Consider the following 18,577-nt stretch of genomic DNA (forward strand, 5'->3'; position numbering starts at 1 on the left):
CCCATTCAACAAAGACATGTCCAGAATTGAAACCAAGATCACCACTGGAATTAACACCAAGGAAACATGGGCATCAGCGTTCTAATTGAAACTGAACAAGGAAAAAACACACTGCAGGGTAATCACCCCACCGCACTATAGCACAACCTTCCCCAACATTGTGGTGAAAGGTAAGCTCCTGATGGCAGACCACCTGCAGATTTTAGGAATCACACTAGATCACCACCTGACCTTCGAGACACAGGTCTCAAATGTCACCAAAAAATGTTCCACACCATGTGGAAATTAAAACGCATCAAAAGATACTTCCCCATAGAGATTTTTTGTGCCCTAGTCCAGTCCCTAGTCCTGACCTATGCAGACTGCTGCAATGGAATCTACGCCATATGCAACAAACAAACCTTAAAAAATACTTCAAACAGCACAGAATACCACTGCCAGACTGATACATGGGAAGCCACGCTTTGAAAGAGCCAGATCGCTACTAAAAAGCTTGCATTGGCTCCCAATCATTATGAATTCTTTCAAACTCTGCACCTGAGCCAACAGGATTATCTTCGACCTTGCCCCAGCATACATGACTGACCTCCTTGATCTACCAAACTGCAAAACTATCACAGGTGCAAGAAACTACCTCATCCTTCACTTCCCCAACTTCCAAGGAGTAAAGTACAGATCTGTCCTGGCAACAGGCTTCAGCTTCATGTGCTCCATGACATGGAACTCACTCCCCAAAAGACTAAAATACATGTCCAGGTAGCTCAATTTCAGGAAACACCTTAAAGCTTTCTTCAGAAATTAATCTCCGAGGAAATTGGTTAACCCTAGCCTAATTCCGGAGCTCACCCTCTCTTGAAATGCATCTATGTGAGTCACACCTGTTAAATTGTCTCTGTCATCTTGTAATGTAAGCTACTTTGAACCAATATATTATTGGATAAGTTGGGGTACAAATGTTAGAATAAATAAATAAATAACCTGTCCCTAGCTTTCCAAGACCTTGTTCATGTGTTAGGAGTACTTTTGAACTCCAAGCTTACTTTCAAGCCCCAGCTTGCTTCAGTGGTTTATGCTTGTTTCTTTGCTCTCCACTGGATTCAATCAGTTAAAACTTTTCTCTTATTTTTATTGATGGTGTTATGTATGGTTGGTAGCCCTTTAGCTATTGATAAGTAGTAATCATAGTACATAAGTACATAAGTACATAAGTAGTGCCATACTGGGAAAGACCAAAGGTCCATCTAGCCCAGCATCCTGTCACCGACAGTGGCCAATCCAGGTCAAGGGCACCTGGCACGCTCCCCAAACGTAAAAACATTCCAGACAAGTTATACCTAAAAATGCGGAATTTTTCCAAGTCCATTTAATAGCGGTCTATGGACTTGTCCTTTAGGAATCTATCTAACCCCTTTTTAAACTCCGTCAAGCTAACCGCCCGTACCACGTTCTCCGGCAACGAATTCCAGAGTCTAATTACACGTTGGGTGAAGAAAAATTTTCTCCGATTCGTTTTAAATTTACCACACTGTAGCTTCAACTCATGCCCTCTAGTCCTAGTATTTTTGGATAGCGTGAACAGTCGCTTCACATCCACCCGATCCATTCCACTCATTATTTTATACACTTCTATCATATCTCCCCTCAGCCGTCTCTTCTCCAAGCTAAAAAGCCCTAGCCTTCTCAGCCTCTCTTCATAGGAAAGTCGTCCCATCCCCACTATCATTTTCGTCGCCCTTCGCTGTACCTTTTCCAATTCTACTATATCTTTTTTGAGATACGGAGACCAGTACTGAACACAATACTCCAGGTGCGGTCGCACCATGGAGCGATACAACGGCATTATAACATCCGCACACCTGGACTCCATACCCTTCCTAATAACACCCAACATTCTATTCGCTTTCCTAGCCGCAGCAGCACACTGAGCAGAAGGTTTCAGCGTATCATCGACGACGACACCCAGATCCCTTTCTTGATCTGTAACTCCTAACGCGGAACCTTGCAAGACGTAGCTATAATTCGGGTTCCTCTTACCCACATGCATCACTTTGCACTTGTCAACATTGAACTTCATCTGCCACTTGCACGCCCAATCTCCCAGTCTCGCAAGGTCCTCCTGTAATCGTTCACATTCCTCCTGCGACTTGACGACCCTGAATAATTTTGTGTCATCGGCGAATTTAATTACCTCACTAGTTATTCCCATCTCTAGGTCATTTATAAATACATTAAAAAGCAACGGACCCAGCACAGACCCCTGCGGGACCCCACTAACTACCCTCCTCCACTGAGAATACTGGCCACGCAATCCTACTCTCTGCTTCCTATCTTTCAACCAGTTCTTAATCCATAATAATACCCTACCTCCGATTCCATGACTCTGCAATTTCTTCAGGAGTCTTTCGTGCGGCACTTTGTCAAACGCCTTCTGAAAATCCAGATATACAATATCAACCGGCTCCCCATTGTCCACATGTTTGCTTACCCCCTCAAAAAAATGCATTAGATTGGTGAGGCAAGACTTCCCTTCACTAAATCCGTGCTGACTTTGTCTCATCAGTCCATGTTTTTGTATATGCTCTGCAATTTTATTCTTAATAATAGCCTCCACCATCTTGCCCGGCACCGACGTCAGACTCACCGGTCTATAATTTCCCGGATCTCCTCTGGAACCCTTCTTGAAAATCGGAGTAACATTGGCTACCCTCCAGTCTTCCGGTACTACACTCGATTTTAGGGACAGATTGCATATTTCTAACAGTAGCTCCGCAAGTTCATTTTTTAGTTCTATTAATACTCTGGGATGAATACCATCAGGTCCCGGTGATTTACTACTCTTCAGCTTGCTGAACTGACCCATTACATCCTCCAAGGTTACAGAGAATTCGTTTAGTTTCTCCGACTCCCCCGCTTCAAATATTCTTTCCGGCACCGGTGTCCCCCCCAAATCCTCCTCGGTGAAGACCGAAGCAAAGAATTCATTTAATTTCTCCGCTACGGCTTTGTCCTCCCTGATCGCCCCTTTAACACCATTTTTGTCCAGCGGCCCAACCGACTCTTTGGCCGGTTTCCTGCTTTTAATGTATCTAAAAAAATTTTTACTATGTATTTTTGCTTCCAACGCTAATTTCTTCTCAAAGTCCTTTTTTGCCCTCCTTATCTCCGCTTTGCATTTGGCTTGGCATTCCTTATGATCTATCCTGTTACTTTCAGTTGGTTCTCTTCTCCACTTTCTGAAGGATTGTTTTTTGGCTCTAATGACTTCCTTTATCTTACTGTTTAGCCACGCCGGCTGACGTTTAGTCTTTTTTCCCTTTTTTCTAATACGTGGAATATATTTGTCCTGAACCTCCAGGATGGTGTTTTTAAACAGCATCCACACCTGACGCAAGTTTTTTACTCTGCGAGCTGCTCCTTTCAGTCTTTTTTTCACCATCTGTATACTCTATTGGGTTCCTTTTTTCCATTCATTCTCTGAAACTTCTAGAAATAGGGAAGGTAAAGACATTTTTTAACTGTCAATTATTTCCCAGTATTAGTGACAGTAATGTACTTGGCTTCTGAATAAGAGAAAATTACAATGTATTTTATTATTTACCTTGTAGAATACACAGTTACCGTAGATACAGCTGCTGTGACTTCTCTGTTGAATGCCTTGACTTGATATAGTAATTCACAATAACTGAAATTCTTGGAAACCTCAGTGATCTGAAACATAGTTCCTATTTGATGAGACGTAAATCATCAAGCAAATGCTAGTTTTGGCAGCAATAGAGGTGTTTTATATATATATATATATATACAGTGGGGGAAATAAGTATTTGATCCCTTGCTGATTTTGTAAGTTTGCCCACTGACAAAGACATGAGCAGCCCATAATTGAAGGGTAGGTTATTGGTAACAGTGAGAGATAGCACATCACAAATTAAATCCGGAAAATCACATTGTGGAAAGTATATGAATTTATTTGCATTCTGCAGAGGGAAATAAGTATTTGATCCCCCACCAACCAGTAAGAGATCTGGCCCCTACAGACCAGGTAGATGCTCCAAATCAACTCGTTACCTGCATGACAGACAGCTGTCGGCAATGGTCACCTGTATGAAAGACACCTGTCCACAGACTCAGTGAATCAGTCAGACTCTAACCTCTACAAAATGGCCAAGAGCAAGGAGCTGTCTAAGGATGTCAGGGACAAGATCATACACCTGCACAAGGCTGGAATGGGCTACAAAACCATCAGTAAGACGCTGGGCGAGAAGGAGACAACTGTTGGTGCCATAGTAAGAAAATGGAAGAAGTACAAAATGACTGTCAATCGACAAAGATCTGGGGCTCCACGCAAAATCTCACCTCGTGGGGTATCCTTGATCATGAGGAAGGTTAGAAATCAGCCTACAACTACAAGGGGGGAACTTGTCAATGATCTCAAGGCAGCTGGGACCACTGTCACCACGAAAACCATTGGTAACACATTACGACATAACGGATTGCAATCCTGCAGTGCCCGCAAGGTCCCCCTGCTCCGGAAGGCACATGTGACGGCCCGTCTGAAGTTTGCCAGTGAACACCTGGATGATGCCGAGAGTGATTGGGAGAAGGTGCTGTGGTCAGATGAGACAAAAATTGAGCTCTTTGGCATGAACTCAACTCGCCGTGTTTGGAGGAAGAGAAATGCTGCCTATGACCCAAAGAACACCGTCCCCACTGTCAAGCATGGAGGCGGAAATGTTATGTTTTGGGGGTGTTTCTCTGCTAAGGGCACAGGACTACTTCACCGCATCAATGGGAGAATGGATGGGGCCATGTACCGTACAATTCTGAGTGACAACCTCCTTCCCTCCGCCAGGGCCTTAAAAATGGGTCGTGGCTGGGTCTTCCAGCACGACAATGACCCAAAACATACAGCCAAGGCAACAAAGGAGTGGCTCAGGAAGAAGCACATTAGGGTCATGGAGTGGCCTAGCCAGTCACCAGACCTTAATCCCATTGAAAACTTATGGAGGGAGCTGAAGCTGCGAGTTGCCAAGCGACAGCCCAGAACTCTTAATGATTTAGAGATGATCTGCAAAGAGGAGTGGACCAAAATTCCTCCTGACATGTGTGCAAACCTCATCATCAACTACAGAAGACGTCTGACCGCTGTGCTTGCCAACAAGGGTTTTGCCACCAAGTATTAGGTCTTGTTTGCCAGAGGGATCAAATACTTATTTCCCTCTGCAGAATGCAAATAAATTCATATACTTTCCACAATGTGATTTTCCGGATTTAATTTGTGATGTGCTATCTCTCACTGTTACCAATAACCTACCCTTCAATTATGGGCTGCTCATGTCTTTGTCAGTGGGCAAACTTACAAAATCAGCAAGGGATCAAATACTTATTTCCCCCACTGTATATATATATATATATATATCAGTTTCAACTGAAGTTTTAAAAATAAACTGTACATTGAATTTTATAACCACCAGCGTATGTTCTATGCCCCCTTTAAGGCAAAGTGTTTTCAAAGTAAAACTTCTATTTTTTTTTATAGGATAACTGTCCTCAGCTTCCAAATTCTGGACAAGAAGACTTCGATAAAGATGGCATTGGTGATGCTTGTGATAAGGATGATGACAATGATGACGTAGATGATGAGAAGGTAAATTAAACATCCGTTACTGAGTCATTCGTGACATGTTTTCCCAATGCTAATGTACAAACACTATAATGGATGGTACATTCTAGTTACTTCCCACAGTTTTAACTGAGTTCCTTACTTACTGACTGCTGCTTAACATGGGAATTACCTCAAGCTAACAGCAATATCTAGCCTGAGGTACATAAGAACATAAGAATAGCTATACAGGGTCAAACCAATGGTTTGTCTAGCCCAATATCCTGCTTCCAACAGAGGCCAGTCCAGGTCACAAGTACCTGGCAGAAACCCAATTAGCAGCAACATTCCATGCTACCAATCTCGGGGCAAGCAGTGGCTTCCCTGTGTCCATCTCAATAACAGTTCCTCCAGGAACTTGTCCAAACTTTTTTAAAACCCAGATACATTAACCACTGTTACCACATCCTCCGGCAGCAAGTTCCAGAGCTTAACTATTCTTTGAGTGAAAAAATATTTCCTCCTATTTGCTTTAAAAGTGTTTCCATGTAGTTTCATCAAGTGTCCCCTGGTCTTTGTACTTTTTGAAAGAGTGAAAAATTGATTCACTTCTACCCATTCTACACCACTCAGGATTTTATAGACCTCAATCATATCCCCCCTCAGCTGTCTCTTTTCCATGCTGAAGAGCCCTAACTTCTTTAGCCTTTCCTCATATGGGAGGAGTTCCATTTATCATTTTGATCGTTTTTCTTTGAATATTTTCTAATTCCACTATATCTTTCTTGAGATACAGCGACCAGAATTGAGCTCAATACCCAAAGTAATTTCAGCATTAAGCAGCTAGGGATAGATTTAAGAAACAGCACCAAAAGTTAGGCATAGGGATGATGCACACCAAGCGTGCATTCTATGATGGCAGTTCTGTGTACAGCTGTTATAGAATACTAGCATAAGACTACAGTTTTGTGGAAGTGAAGTGTCTGTTCACGCTTTCCAAAAATACTAGGACTAGGGGGCATGCGATGAAACTACAGTGTAGTAAATTTTTTAAAAATAGGAGAAAATTTTTCTTCACCCAACGCATAATTAAACTCTGGAATTCATTGCCGGAGAACGTAGTGAAGGTGGTTAGCTTGGCAGAGTTTAAAAAGGGGTTGGACAGTTTCCTAAAGGACAAGTCCATAGACCGCTACTAAATGGACTTGAGAAAATTCCACAATTTCGGGAATAACTTGTATAAAATATTTGTACGTTTGGGTAGCTTGCCAGGTGCCCTTGACCTGGATTGGCCACTGTCAAGGACAGGATGCTGGGCTCGATGGACCTTTGGTCTTTTCCCAGTATGGCATTACTTATGTACTTAAGTGCTTATTATTAGTGCTAATACTTGCTTGTTAACAAGCCAATTATCAGCACTAATAGTTCGTTATTCAATTAAATTGCATGCATGCCCAAATATGTGTGCAATTTTTAATGACTTTTATAGAATTAAGAGGTGTGTTTGTAAGTTTTCAGCCTCAATTCGATGTGTGCGGTATAGCGTATGTTCACAATAAAGAAATCCAACAAACGTTTTGTGAGTGCAGTTGCTAGGCATGTGCGCTCTCTTTCTGACCCATGTGCGCAGGCACCTGTTCACAGCTTAGAGGGAACACTGGGTGTAAGTGCTGTTGGCAGGTAGGTGTGTAACTCCTAGTATTCTATAACCTGTGCACCTAACTCCTACACATGCCTCTGACCCACTCATGCTCCTCCTACATTCACACCCCTAGAAGCTGCATGTGATGAAACTGGTGAATGCAACTTGAGTAGTGACTAAGGACAGTTGCATGTGCAAATACTAATTGGTGCTAGATAGCACCAATTAGCATGAATGTAAGTTAATAACTCCAATTAACATCCAATTATTCAATTAAGTTGCACATGCAACTGCCCTTATCTATAACTTGAGCACATAAATTTGCACACTAGGCATAAATTTGGTCATGCAAATTTATAGCATCCGGAGGCTAATGCAGAAGGGAGCGTAAAATGGGCAGGGAAAGGGCAAGAATTGAGTGGCAACCACACCTTATAGTTAAAAAGCAGGTTATGCTACCTGCTAATGGTATCATGTTATCTGCAGCCAAGTTAAGGCATGGAGCTCTGCATTAATTGAATGGGAAGATGCTGGGAATGTGCTCAACAATAAACGCAGAGATTTTGCATTTAAAAGAGGTTAACTTTCACAATTAACCTGTGGCAATTGACATAGGAGCCAACTTTTTCTATAAGGAACCATCTAGTTTTAGGCAGCAGCAACAACGTATGTTGGCTGTTATAGAATAGCAACAAACCAACAGAAAGCATTCACCATGTTTTGATGGCATGTACTTTCCTAGTAGGTGTGCACATAGATGGAGATTGGGTGGAGCATGCAAATACACACGTAAATTGTAGTATTTTATAGTGTATCTGTGTTCTGGCTAATATCTAGGCTTGAGCATTTATACTGGCCATAGGAGTTGTATAAGCATCGCACCTTAAATGTAGGCATATTTTCTGCCACTTGCACTAGTATTCTATAAAGAAAAACAGGCGCTTACTTTTCTTTATATAATATGCTTGAAATAGGCGTCTGCTTACCTCTTGTGTTAGGCACCCTGTTATAGAATTACCCTCCTGATTTAGAAGGACATGGGGGTAGGACATCACTATAAAATACCCCTTTATCATGGTGCCCCACACAGCCACATAGATCACACACTCCAAAAGTTAGCCTTGAGCTGAGTCAGGAGTTGATCAGCAGAACATTACTAGGAGCAGGAAAAGAAGCCAGGGCTCAATAGCTAAGCCAAGAGAGAAACCAAACCAAGAAACACACATAGTTTGGAAGCAGTGTATTCCTTGTCCCCTTCCAAACTCCACCCATCTCCCCAGTCACCTTTTCCTGCTGCTGTTATACTATTTCTTTGGACCAATACAGCATAATGATCCATTTGCTCCATTCCCACTGTCTCTCATGGGATGTAACAAGTGGATGATTGTTTTGTTTTTGTGAAAAGGGAAATGATGTTTCTCTCCATTCCTCAGTCAATTTAAGACTTGATTATAGGGTCTCTCCATTACAGAGATGCCAAATAGGAGCAATTTTAAAGAGATTTTTCTGACTATGACATCTCTTGCTCCCCCATGTTGTCCAGTAAAATAATGTATCTATCCTGGTGATCATAGGACTGGAGGAGAAGGGCAAAATACCAGTTATCCCCCACCCTTGATCCAGCCCATCTAGCACAGAGATAATTACACTTAAACAAGTTTCCAACTTTTGTATCTATAGTTTTCTATCCTCTGTCTCTGCTGATTCTTGGTTTTCTTGTTTCCTCACTACCTTCACGAAATTCTTTTCCAGTCTTCCTCTCATTTCTTTCATCTTTCCCAAAGCCACTTGGCAAAACATTAGTCCAGGCACCGACCCATGCCAGAACCCCCAATTAGTTACCCCCAAAGACCACTCCATAGGTCTTTTCTGGGCCTACGTGAGGCAATTTCTGATGATCTTGGAGGGTAGAAGTGATCTACACTCACTCCTACCATTTGGCCTCAACATAGTCTCATGGTATTACTTCTAGGGGTCAGGATGTCATTTAAGGGCCTAGGGGGTTACTGGTACCATTTTGAAACCAGAGCCACAAGGAGTAGGATTAACTGGCCTATGGGGGTTGGGAAACCTTCAGGTGGGCTTCACTGACTGAGGGTAGGGGGCTTGGGCTAAGGTTTTGCCTTTCAGGGGGTTGAGGGCCTGTAAGGGGTGTATACCTTTGCTGGGGAGAAGGGGGTCCATCATTTCTATTTAGATAGCTTCATCCCCTTTAAGATAGTTCCCTGGGAGCATTGGGCTACCACAAATAATGCAGCTTGCTGAGTTCAGTGCAAGCTATGTTATTCAATTTGTATAATGATGAGTTGCTTTGCATTTCATTATTATGCAGTACAGATAACTTAAATTAGAGTGGAGGAGTAGCCTAATGGTTAGAACAATGGGCTAAAAACCAAGGGAGCCCAGTTCAAATCCCATTGTAGAAGGATCTTGTGTAAGTCACTTAGCTACAAGCTCAGACTGCAAGCCTTCCAAGGCACCTACTGTGCCTGAATGTACACTACTTTGATAGCTTGCAAGCAGTATATAATAAATTAAATAAGCATTACAGTGGTATGTCTTATGACTTTGTCATTGAACACATTAAGAGTTAAATTTCATGTGTCATTCCCTTAACAAACATAAGTAACTACCTGCCATAAAGCAGCAATACTATTGTTCTAAAATATAGATTTTTCCTTTACTTCCTAAGATCAACTAACTAAAATGAAATACATTTTTATTCTGTAGGATAACTGCCCACTTCTGTACAATCCACACCAGCTTGATTATGACAAGGATGAAGTCGGTGATCGTTGTGATAACTGCCCATATGTACACAACCCTGCTCAGATTGACACAGATAACAATGGAGAGGGTGATGCCTGCTCTGTGGATATTGATGGAGACGGTAGGTTTGTAATTTGTCAAACCAGAAATATACCACCTTACTTTAAAGGTGTTGGTGAGAAGGCCTGTATGATAATGCATGAACCGAGTTGAACAGGAGGCACTCATAAACGTACAGCCAGACCAAGGGGAAGTGAAACAAAACTCATTTATTAAACCATTACTGCAGCTGTTATCCCACAGGTACAGTGAACAACAAGTATATGCTCTTGTACTCCAGAGTCAACTGTTCATACTTGTAAACTACTGGCTTTAACCTCAGAGTACATACACATATATACCTTTCCTTGCCAGGTTTTACCACACAGGTCTGCTTCCCACCAGACCTCAACAGCATCCTTATATAGCTTAAAAGACAAGCTTAACCTACCTTGTATCAGGTTCTGGTAGCTTACTTACAAGCTGTGGAGACCCTCACTCTAAGGCAGCTTCTCTCCTCCCAGGGCCTCCCTGGTGGAAACCTCTGTATCAGGGCCTACCTAACCAGCTCTGGCTAAGGAAATTTAACACCCTCCTGGCCTAAGCCCTGCCCCTCTGGCTCAGGTTCAGCATCAGCTTCAGCCTCCGCCTCAGCAGACTAGCACCCCCTACTGGAAGGTGGCTGAACTGTATCAACAATGAGGGAGTACTCTTCCTTATACCACCTATTCTACTCCCTCACAGCCTGCAGCAGAATTCACAGATTTCAGGAAATCCAAAAGGGGCCACAACACAAAAGGCCTCACTCTAACAAAGTGAATAGCCATCACATGTGCATAGTTCAGGAAAAAAAATCTACTTTTAGGACAAGAACAAGAAGGACATGAGAAAAAGACATTTTAGTCTTATAAGCCTCTAAAATATATATATTCATTAAAGCCCAATTCTTAATATAATTGACTGTTAAGTGAAGAAATACTGAAAGTAGGATCTCTTCAGAGACTTCTAGAGAAATGGTATTTTCCATTTACAAGCAGAATTCAATCAGGCACACAAGTAGGTGATGCCATCTGACAGCACCAGGAAGGAACTTCTCTCCCAGAGCTCAGAACATAATGTAAAGTTTTGAGTATTTGTAGTCCTTTAGCACCTGTTTTATGTTTTTTCCACTCAGCAAAATGAATATGAAAAAAAGCTTTCCAGTAAAACGTTTGAATTTGCTATTTCTTTGATGCTGTTTTCTTTTTTTAATATTCCTTTCTTTGTTGTTTAAAAAAAAAACATTGTATTAGTTACCATGTCACCAAAGTTGACTTTTAAACTTTGCCCACAACAGAAAGATCCAGAATTTCGAATGGCATGCCAAGTGTCTCTTATGCTTCTGTCCTGACCACAAATCAGATGAACTACAAAATTTTCTGCTTAAATGTCATCACAAGCATGGAGAGATTGTCACAATTGCCTTTGAGAGCATTCTGAAGCTGAAATATCACACAACAAAGGCTCCTCTGCACAGAAGCCAATGCTTCATACCATGGAGAATCTTCCATGGAGAAACCCTCTTGGCACAATGCCCTTAAGAGTGCAGTTAGCCAAGGGGATTGCCAGAGAGTGGTTGCGGCAGATCACGTACCCTCTGAGGATTCTGGGCTTATAGCACAGCTGCTTCTAAAGCACCTGCAACCTGAGCAAAAGCTGCTTTTGTCAACTCCAACCAAAGCACTGATGAAGTACAAACTTAACAATGAGGGCATTCCTACTGCTAAAAGGAAGTGTTTGGGCTCGCTTTCCATGCAACACCAAAAGCATAGTACCAGTACCTCTGCCTCCCAACACTACAAATATGTGTAGTGCAGATTAACCCACGTCTGTGCAATCTTTTGAACAATGACTTACTTTTTCTACACCAGTGTTGGTCACAGTGACAGATGAGTCTTCATCTTCCACTTCTCTTCAGGTTCCACATTATTCTCACTTCTTCTTCAGAAGATGTTTACAGATTTTATCAAGTGTTATTTCAAAAATGTAGGAGGGGTTCCTTTATCAGCCTACAAAGCCATCTCCATCCTCTAATCTTATTCCTGTACAAAGAGACACTCATATTCTATTTTTATTCTCTTATCTATTTCAGACTCAGAGCATGAGCCTGCATATTTGCTTCCTCCATTCTCACTGGACTCATTTCCATCCAATATGGAAGGACTCTTAGATCTCTTGATATTCAGCTGCCTCTCCAGGCAATGAGGAGGGGTCTACAGAAATTTCACCTGACCCTTATCTACCACTGAGCGTTGAGTCTCCATATAAGGACATTTCCTATCCAAAGTTTGTCAACTGGTTGGCTTTTCTGCTTCAAAAGGAAACAGAACTGAGATCTAGTATATTTTTCTTTCTAAAATATATAGCGGCCCTCAAAATGACTGTCCATGACATGCTTTGGGACCAGCAATTCCATATGTGGCAGAATATACTGTTCACACTGTTTACAAAAGGTTGGTCATAAAATATAAAGTCCAGCTGCCTCTGGGATTTAATAATGTCAACCTGTCATACTCATCAGTAGTGGCTGAAGCAGTCAAGAAAATAGTAATGGTAATGGTAAATTGGATTTCTATCCCGCTATTACCTCGCAGCTCTAAGTGGGTTAAAACTATTTAAGAAGCCAGTTTAATTTAACTGGGAAGAAGGAGTATAATAATAAAATTAGTGATTAAGAATAAATAGTAAATCAGTAGTTAGCGGGATACATATTTCTGAAACAGAAGTGTTTTCAATTTTTTTCCTAAAAAGAAGGTAGGACTGAGAAGATTTAAATATAGATGAAATCATAGTCCATATTCTTGCTGCTTGAAATGCCAACCCTAATTCAAAGAAATGTAATCTCTTTTTACCTTTTGGTGATGGAAAATAATAACCCACAGTACCAGTACGTCTTGTTCTTAAAGCATAAATGAATATAAAATGTGGATATAGTCTGGTGCCAAGCCATGTAGAAGCTTAAAGGGAAAACATACCAATTTGAAATAGATTCTAGCCTCAATAGGCAATCAATGTAATGATAAATAACTGGAAGTGATCCTATCAAATTTAGACAATCCACAAATCATTCAAACTGCTGTATTCTGTATCGTTTGCAATCTCCTCACCAAACTTTTATTACATCCTAAATAAACCAGATTACAATAATCCAACTGAGAAACTAAGAAAGACTGAATCACTATTCTAAAATGATCTTGTTCGAAATAATTTTGCACGCATCTCAATTTTTTCATCAAGAAAAAACATTTCTTTGTTAATGAAGAGACCTGTTTTTCCATGGTTAAAGCATAAACACTCCTAACAGTTTAATAACTGCAGAAAATTCAAAGGTAGCTGCTGCTCAAAGGCTCACCTTTCCTGAATTGTGACATGGTTATTAACCCATAAAAGATCTTATTACCAGAAATTACCTCAGCAAGATCATTGCACTATTGCCCCAAAGCCAAGGCAAAGAGAAAGGGCCCAACCTAAGCAAGTGTCTCCTGCTAAGTCTCGGCTTGATCAATTTTCTGGATCAATTTTTATCATGGACACAACCTCCTTTCAACCATATCAGGATTTTTTGTGGGAAGAAGTCCACTTTCTACTCCAGATTAAGGGTAGAGAACCTGTGCCTCTACAGGAGAGGAATCGAGATTGTATTGTACTAAGAATACTTTCTCATCCCAAAACAGATAGCAGGCTTATGCCCTATACTGTGTCTTTAAGACCTCAATCATTTGCTCCTCAAAGAAAAGTTCAGAGTGACAACTATGGAAGAGGAAGTGACATCACTTCCAAAGATAGCTGCTTGGAGGTTCTTTTTTTGTATGATTCACTCCCTGAGAGTCCTTTTTATCTTTTACTCACCATGTTTCTGAAATTGTGAAAAAAGTGCTTGTAATTTGCAGAAACTATGATCCCTAAAGTCTCTTCTTGATGAAGAGCTCTTAAGACACTGCTTCACTCTTTTCTACTTAATTGCTTTGACTACTTGCTAGGTGCCCAGGTTGCTCAGTCTGTAGACTCCAACTTGTACTGAACACTGATCTGACCACATTACATCTCTTCTATCAGCCTCATAGGGCTTTTTACAATGACCTTCTACTATATCACTCTTCTGTGTCGGTGCATATGCTCCCAATCATACTCTACATTCTTCTATTGCTGAGCTACTATTTGTGCATTCTGTCACCATGATCCATCTTGATTGTTCTCGCTTGATGGCTTTTCACTGTCTGGTACCTATTCGATGGAATTAATTACCCACAGACCTTCGTTCAGAAACTATAATTAAGAAATTTAAGGTTTCCCTTGAAGATGTGTTTTTTCTCAATATTGTTCTCTTATTTTCTGTATCTTGTAACCACAGGATACTTCCCTCCCTTCCCAGGGTCATTTTGGGACATTTCCTCTCTCCAGTTTTGTTCCCTTCTGTTTTCCATTATTTGCTGGCTGTTTTGTTTAAGGAATAACATTGTTGTGCTGTTCATCCACTCTGCTTTGTCTCTTCTAATATGTCCAAGTCAAGCCTAGTTCGCCCTATGTTTGTTTTTGGCTTGTTTTGGACTAATAGTGTGTTCTTATTTTTACTTTGTTTGTTTTAATGACTGGTTCTGTAAACCACCCATGAAACATTATGAGTGGTAGTATATCAAATGCTTAGAAATAAATAATAAATAGTTTAAAATAGAAAAAAGCTCTGATGGGGCAGTCTGAAATAAAGCACATTTAGCCCTTCCGGCACTGTGGCAAGGTGTATAAAACTTGCCCCTGTGGTTAGAGTATAAAATGTCCCTCTGAAGAAATTTAGAAGCATTCTGGTATTTGGTAACTAAGACAGTTAATGAGTACAGAGTGGAGCCATGAGGTGCAGGTGACTGAGAGAAAATAGTGGCCTGTATCTCTGATACAGATAGGAAGGCGGGTGTGAGAGGAGAAGCTGAATAGCATGTGCGACACAGGAAAGCCTAAGAATTAGATAAACTGGTGTGTAGATGCTCAAAACTCATGCTGGAGAAATACCGCCCAGACAGCGCTGCAAAACAGCTCCCTAATGTTCAGTGATAATGACATGCAAATTTAGGTACAATGTCAGCACTGAACATTAAGGAGCTGTTTCCAGTTCTGTGGGAGAATTGTGCCTGGGAATGCGCTCAAGAGGTTTGACAGGTCCGGGCTTTTCTCCCTTTCAAACCCTGGTGGTCCGGTGAACCTCCAGACCCCCTAACCCCCCTCCAAACACAAGGACTTGGAGGTCTGGTGGATCCCCAGAACCCCAGACCCCTCACCTCCTCAAACACATAATCCACCTCAGGATGCACTGCGCAGGGCAGGGCACCACCATTTTGAGGCAATGCCCACAGAACGGAGTGAGTGCTAGTCCTTGCTCCTGCTTTAAGGTACAAGGGAGTTTGGGCTAGCCTTTTGTGGGAGGGGAGGTAAGGTCACCCTGGCAAGGGACCCACTGGACCACCAGGGTTCTCTATATTGGGTTGGAGGGTTATGTGTTTTGGGGGAGGTGGCCTGGGGATCCTGCAAAGCATGCAAATATATGCTAACCAGAGTCTCCCCATTACTCTCCAATGCCCTGGCAAACCCTAATGCCAGCTCCAAGCTGGTGTAAGGTTTACTGAGGGAGTGGAGTGGAGGAGTAGCCTAATGGTTAGTGCAGTGCACTTTGATCCTGGGGAGCTGAGTTCAATTCCCACTGTAGCTTCTTGTGACTCTGGGCAAGTCACTTAACCCTCCATTGCCCCTGGTACAAAATAAGTACCTGAATATATGTAAACTGCTTTGAATGTAGTTGCAAAAACCTCAGAAAGGCGGTATATCAAGTCCTATTTCCCTTTCTCTTGTTTGGTGCGCTGCCTGCTGAGCATTGGGGAGGAATACTTATGATCCTGTTTAGCATGCATTTGCATGCAACTACCGTTCAGAGCCGGCGAGCTCATTGTTTCATGCACTGGTCGGCTCTGAACATTCCAAGGAAGCAAATGCGGGTGCTAGTCCAGCACTAATTGCCTCCAGCACCTGCATTTGCTTCTTAACATCAGGGCATCAGTTTGAGAAGACATAAAGGGAGCAGTGGAACAAATCGAGAGAGGGATTAATGAGCTGGGTTCATGGCAAAAGGAACTTTAAAGGCAGGCTGGATAAGTGTGAAAAGTTTCAAGCCCAGCATGGAACAATGTTGAAAAATTATGAGATTGCGAAAAGCTTGAAGACTCGGAAAATAGAACCCAAAAATGTAGCATAAATTTTTTGAATTTTGGGGGGTGGGGCTCAGAGATTTTACCTTATCAGATCTGGAAACAGGTAGCACTACTAATATGTCAGTAAGTCCTGGAGCAAATCATGACACTCAAGAGGAGATCCCTCAGTTGAAGATGAAGAGGGCACGTAGAGCATTAGGGCACAGGTGAGAGGATCAGGCACAAGCCATTATAGCCTGCCTGCTTGATTTCTTGGTTAAGGAGAAGATGTTAAGAATAGCACATATAGGACTGGGCGAATAAAGTGGAAGAAAACCAAGTGGAGATCTTTCAAGCCTTATCTTCGATAACAGTGAAACACAGAAGGGATCTCCAGGGTGTGACGAGCTTTATGCTAACAATGGGCCTTCCCATTTGCCCTGGTGTTCATGGCTAAGGGCTTGATGAGGAGAGCATCAACAGTAGGCCACATTAGTAAACCTGAAAGTTGATAATATGCCTGAGGAGACCAAAAGGATTGGTAATTCATAGCAAGACCAATGCATTAACTTGAAATGGCAACAGGTTCCACAGAGGAAGTGACTAAAGTACTCATCGGATATGGGACAACAAGAGCTTAGGGATCTGCAGAGCCAGGAAAGACCTTGAATGGAAGAAGAATGCCTGAGGTATTTAATGGACTTATGGACATTGGGGAGAATAATGCATGTGAATAAAGAATGCTTGAGAGGGTATGTATGGAACCTGATTGTAGAAAAATAGCAGATGAGTGGAAAAGCCTGATAGAGGAAAAGGGAGACTGGGGAGGGGGATGTATGAGAGACTGCTTGGTGGGGGGGTTGAGAAGGGGCACACAACCTTAATATAAGATCTCTGTCAAAACACCAAATTCTTGCTCTAACAGTGCTATGTTCTTCAAATTGTTTCCAGATTGTGAATCACGGAGGAGGTACTTTACAGCTAATATATTACAATTTAGCTGGACTGCTCCCATTGCAGAGCTAATTAGTTACATATTTGCATAACATTAATGCAGGCATTCGCCAAAATGTGGCCGTGTGTATTTTTATGCTTTTCCCTTTAAGAAATAGATTATTTACTATACTGCCAATGTCTTCGCTTTTGTTAATGACCAACACTTTTTACCCCTGACCAGGAGTATAGTTTGGAGAGGGAATGATAAGAGAGATTTGGGGAAGAGAAGGGGAAAGGGTGGATAAGAAGGGAGATGGGAACTAAAAGCATAAATTACTTTATTCTAGCAGGGGGACCAAGATTGGGAAATACTGAGAAAAGCATAAGAGATATAAAGTTTTCCATGTGTGAAACAATATTTAGGGTAAAGGCTTGAAGGCATTTATATAAGAAACTCATGTGAATAGTAGAGAGGGAAAGCTGTTAAAAAAATAAGGAATACCCACACATATACTTTAGCTGTGGTGGAGCATGGGGGGGGGGAGAAAAAAGTAAGAATGGCAATCATGACTAAGGGGGATTTTTCGGTACAGATAGTAGAGGAGTGTGGTAGCCGTGTTAGTCCACTCTTAAGGTTATCAATAGAAATCAAACAAAATACAACATGGAAAAGAAAATAAGATGATACCTTTTTTATTGGACATAACTTAATACATTTCTTGATTAGCTTTCGAAGGTTGCCCTTCTTCCTCAGATCGGTACAGATAGAAAAGATCACATGGGACAAGTAGGTTAAAATAGTAGTGACACAGGGGGAGATGATGGGGAGAGATTAAACCATCATTAGTTGATATATGTGCTTCCAGTGAATCACAGGTGGCTTTCTGGAAGAAGGTGAAGAGCATTTTAACATGGAAAGCTCAGGGAAAGCTATTGATGAGAGGCAACTTCAATTTGGCCCTAAATCCACCGATGGAGAGATACCGAAATGCATCCAGAAAATCCAGAAAATACCTTATACTTTAAAACATCAATTTCAAGTCTATATTATGCAAAGATTTGTCTCACATAGGCACTAAATGGTGGAACGATTTACCAGTTGAAATTAAACAAATTTCTAACTATTTAATATTCTGATAATTTCTGAAAACTTTTCTCTTTGATAAATTCCTGAAATAAGTATGTTATCCATCAAATTCTAGTATTTCTGTAAAAGCCTATGAACTGTAGCCTAGCTGCTTTAACGGATCAATCTTTACATCAATATTTGTATCTGCTTTTACTTAACTGTTGTAAACCACATAGAGCTGAATGACTTATTTGGATTATGTGGGATATAAGAACCAAAATAATAATAATAATAATCCCGTAGGGCAAGCT

The 18,577-nt window shown here is 41.4% G+C and overlaps 1 protein-coding gene across 1 annotated transcript in view; it reads left to right on the forward strand.

Moving 5' to 3' along the window:
* The window catches only part of THBS2 (thrombospondin 2), a 287,917-nt gene that overhangs the window by 194,661 nt on the left and 74,679 nt on the right, over positions 1-18,577 (forward strand). The window contains 2 exon segments of the mRNA XM_030195961.1: positions 5,537-5,644; positions 9,972-10,131. Of these exon segments, the coding sequence (XP_030051821.1) occupies positions 5,537-5,644; positions 9,972-10,131 (268 nt within the window).

Source organism: Microcaecilia unicolor, chromosome 3 (genome assembly GCF_901765095.1).
Source record: "Microcaecilia unicolor chromosome 3, aMicUni1.1, whole genome shotgun sequence".
NCBI lineage: Eukaryota > Metazoa > Chordata > Amphibia > Gymnophiona > Siphonopidae > Microcaecilia > Microcaecilia unicolor.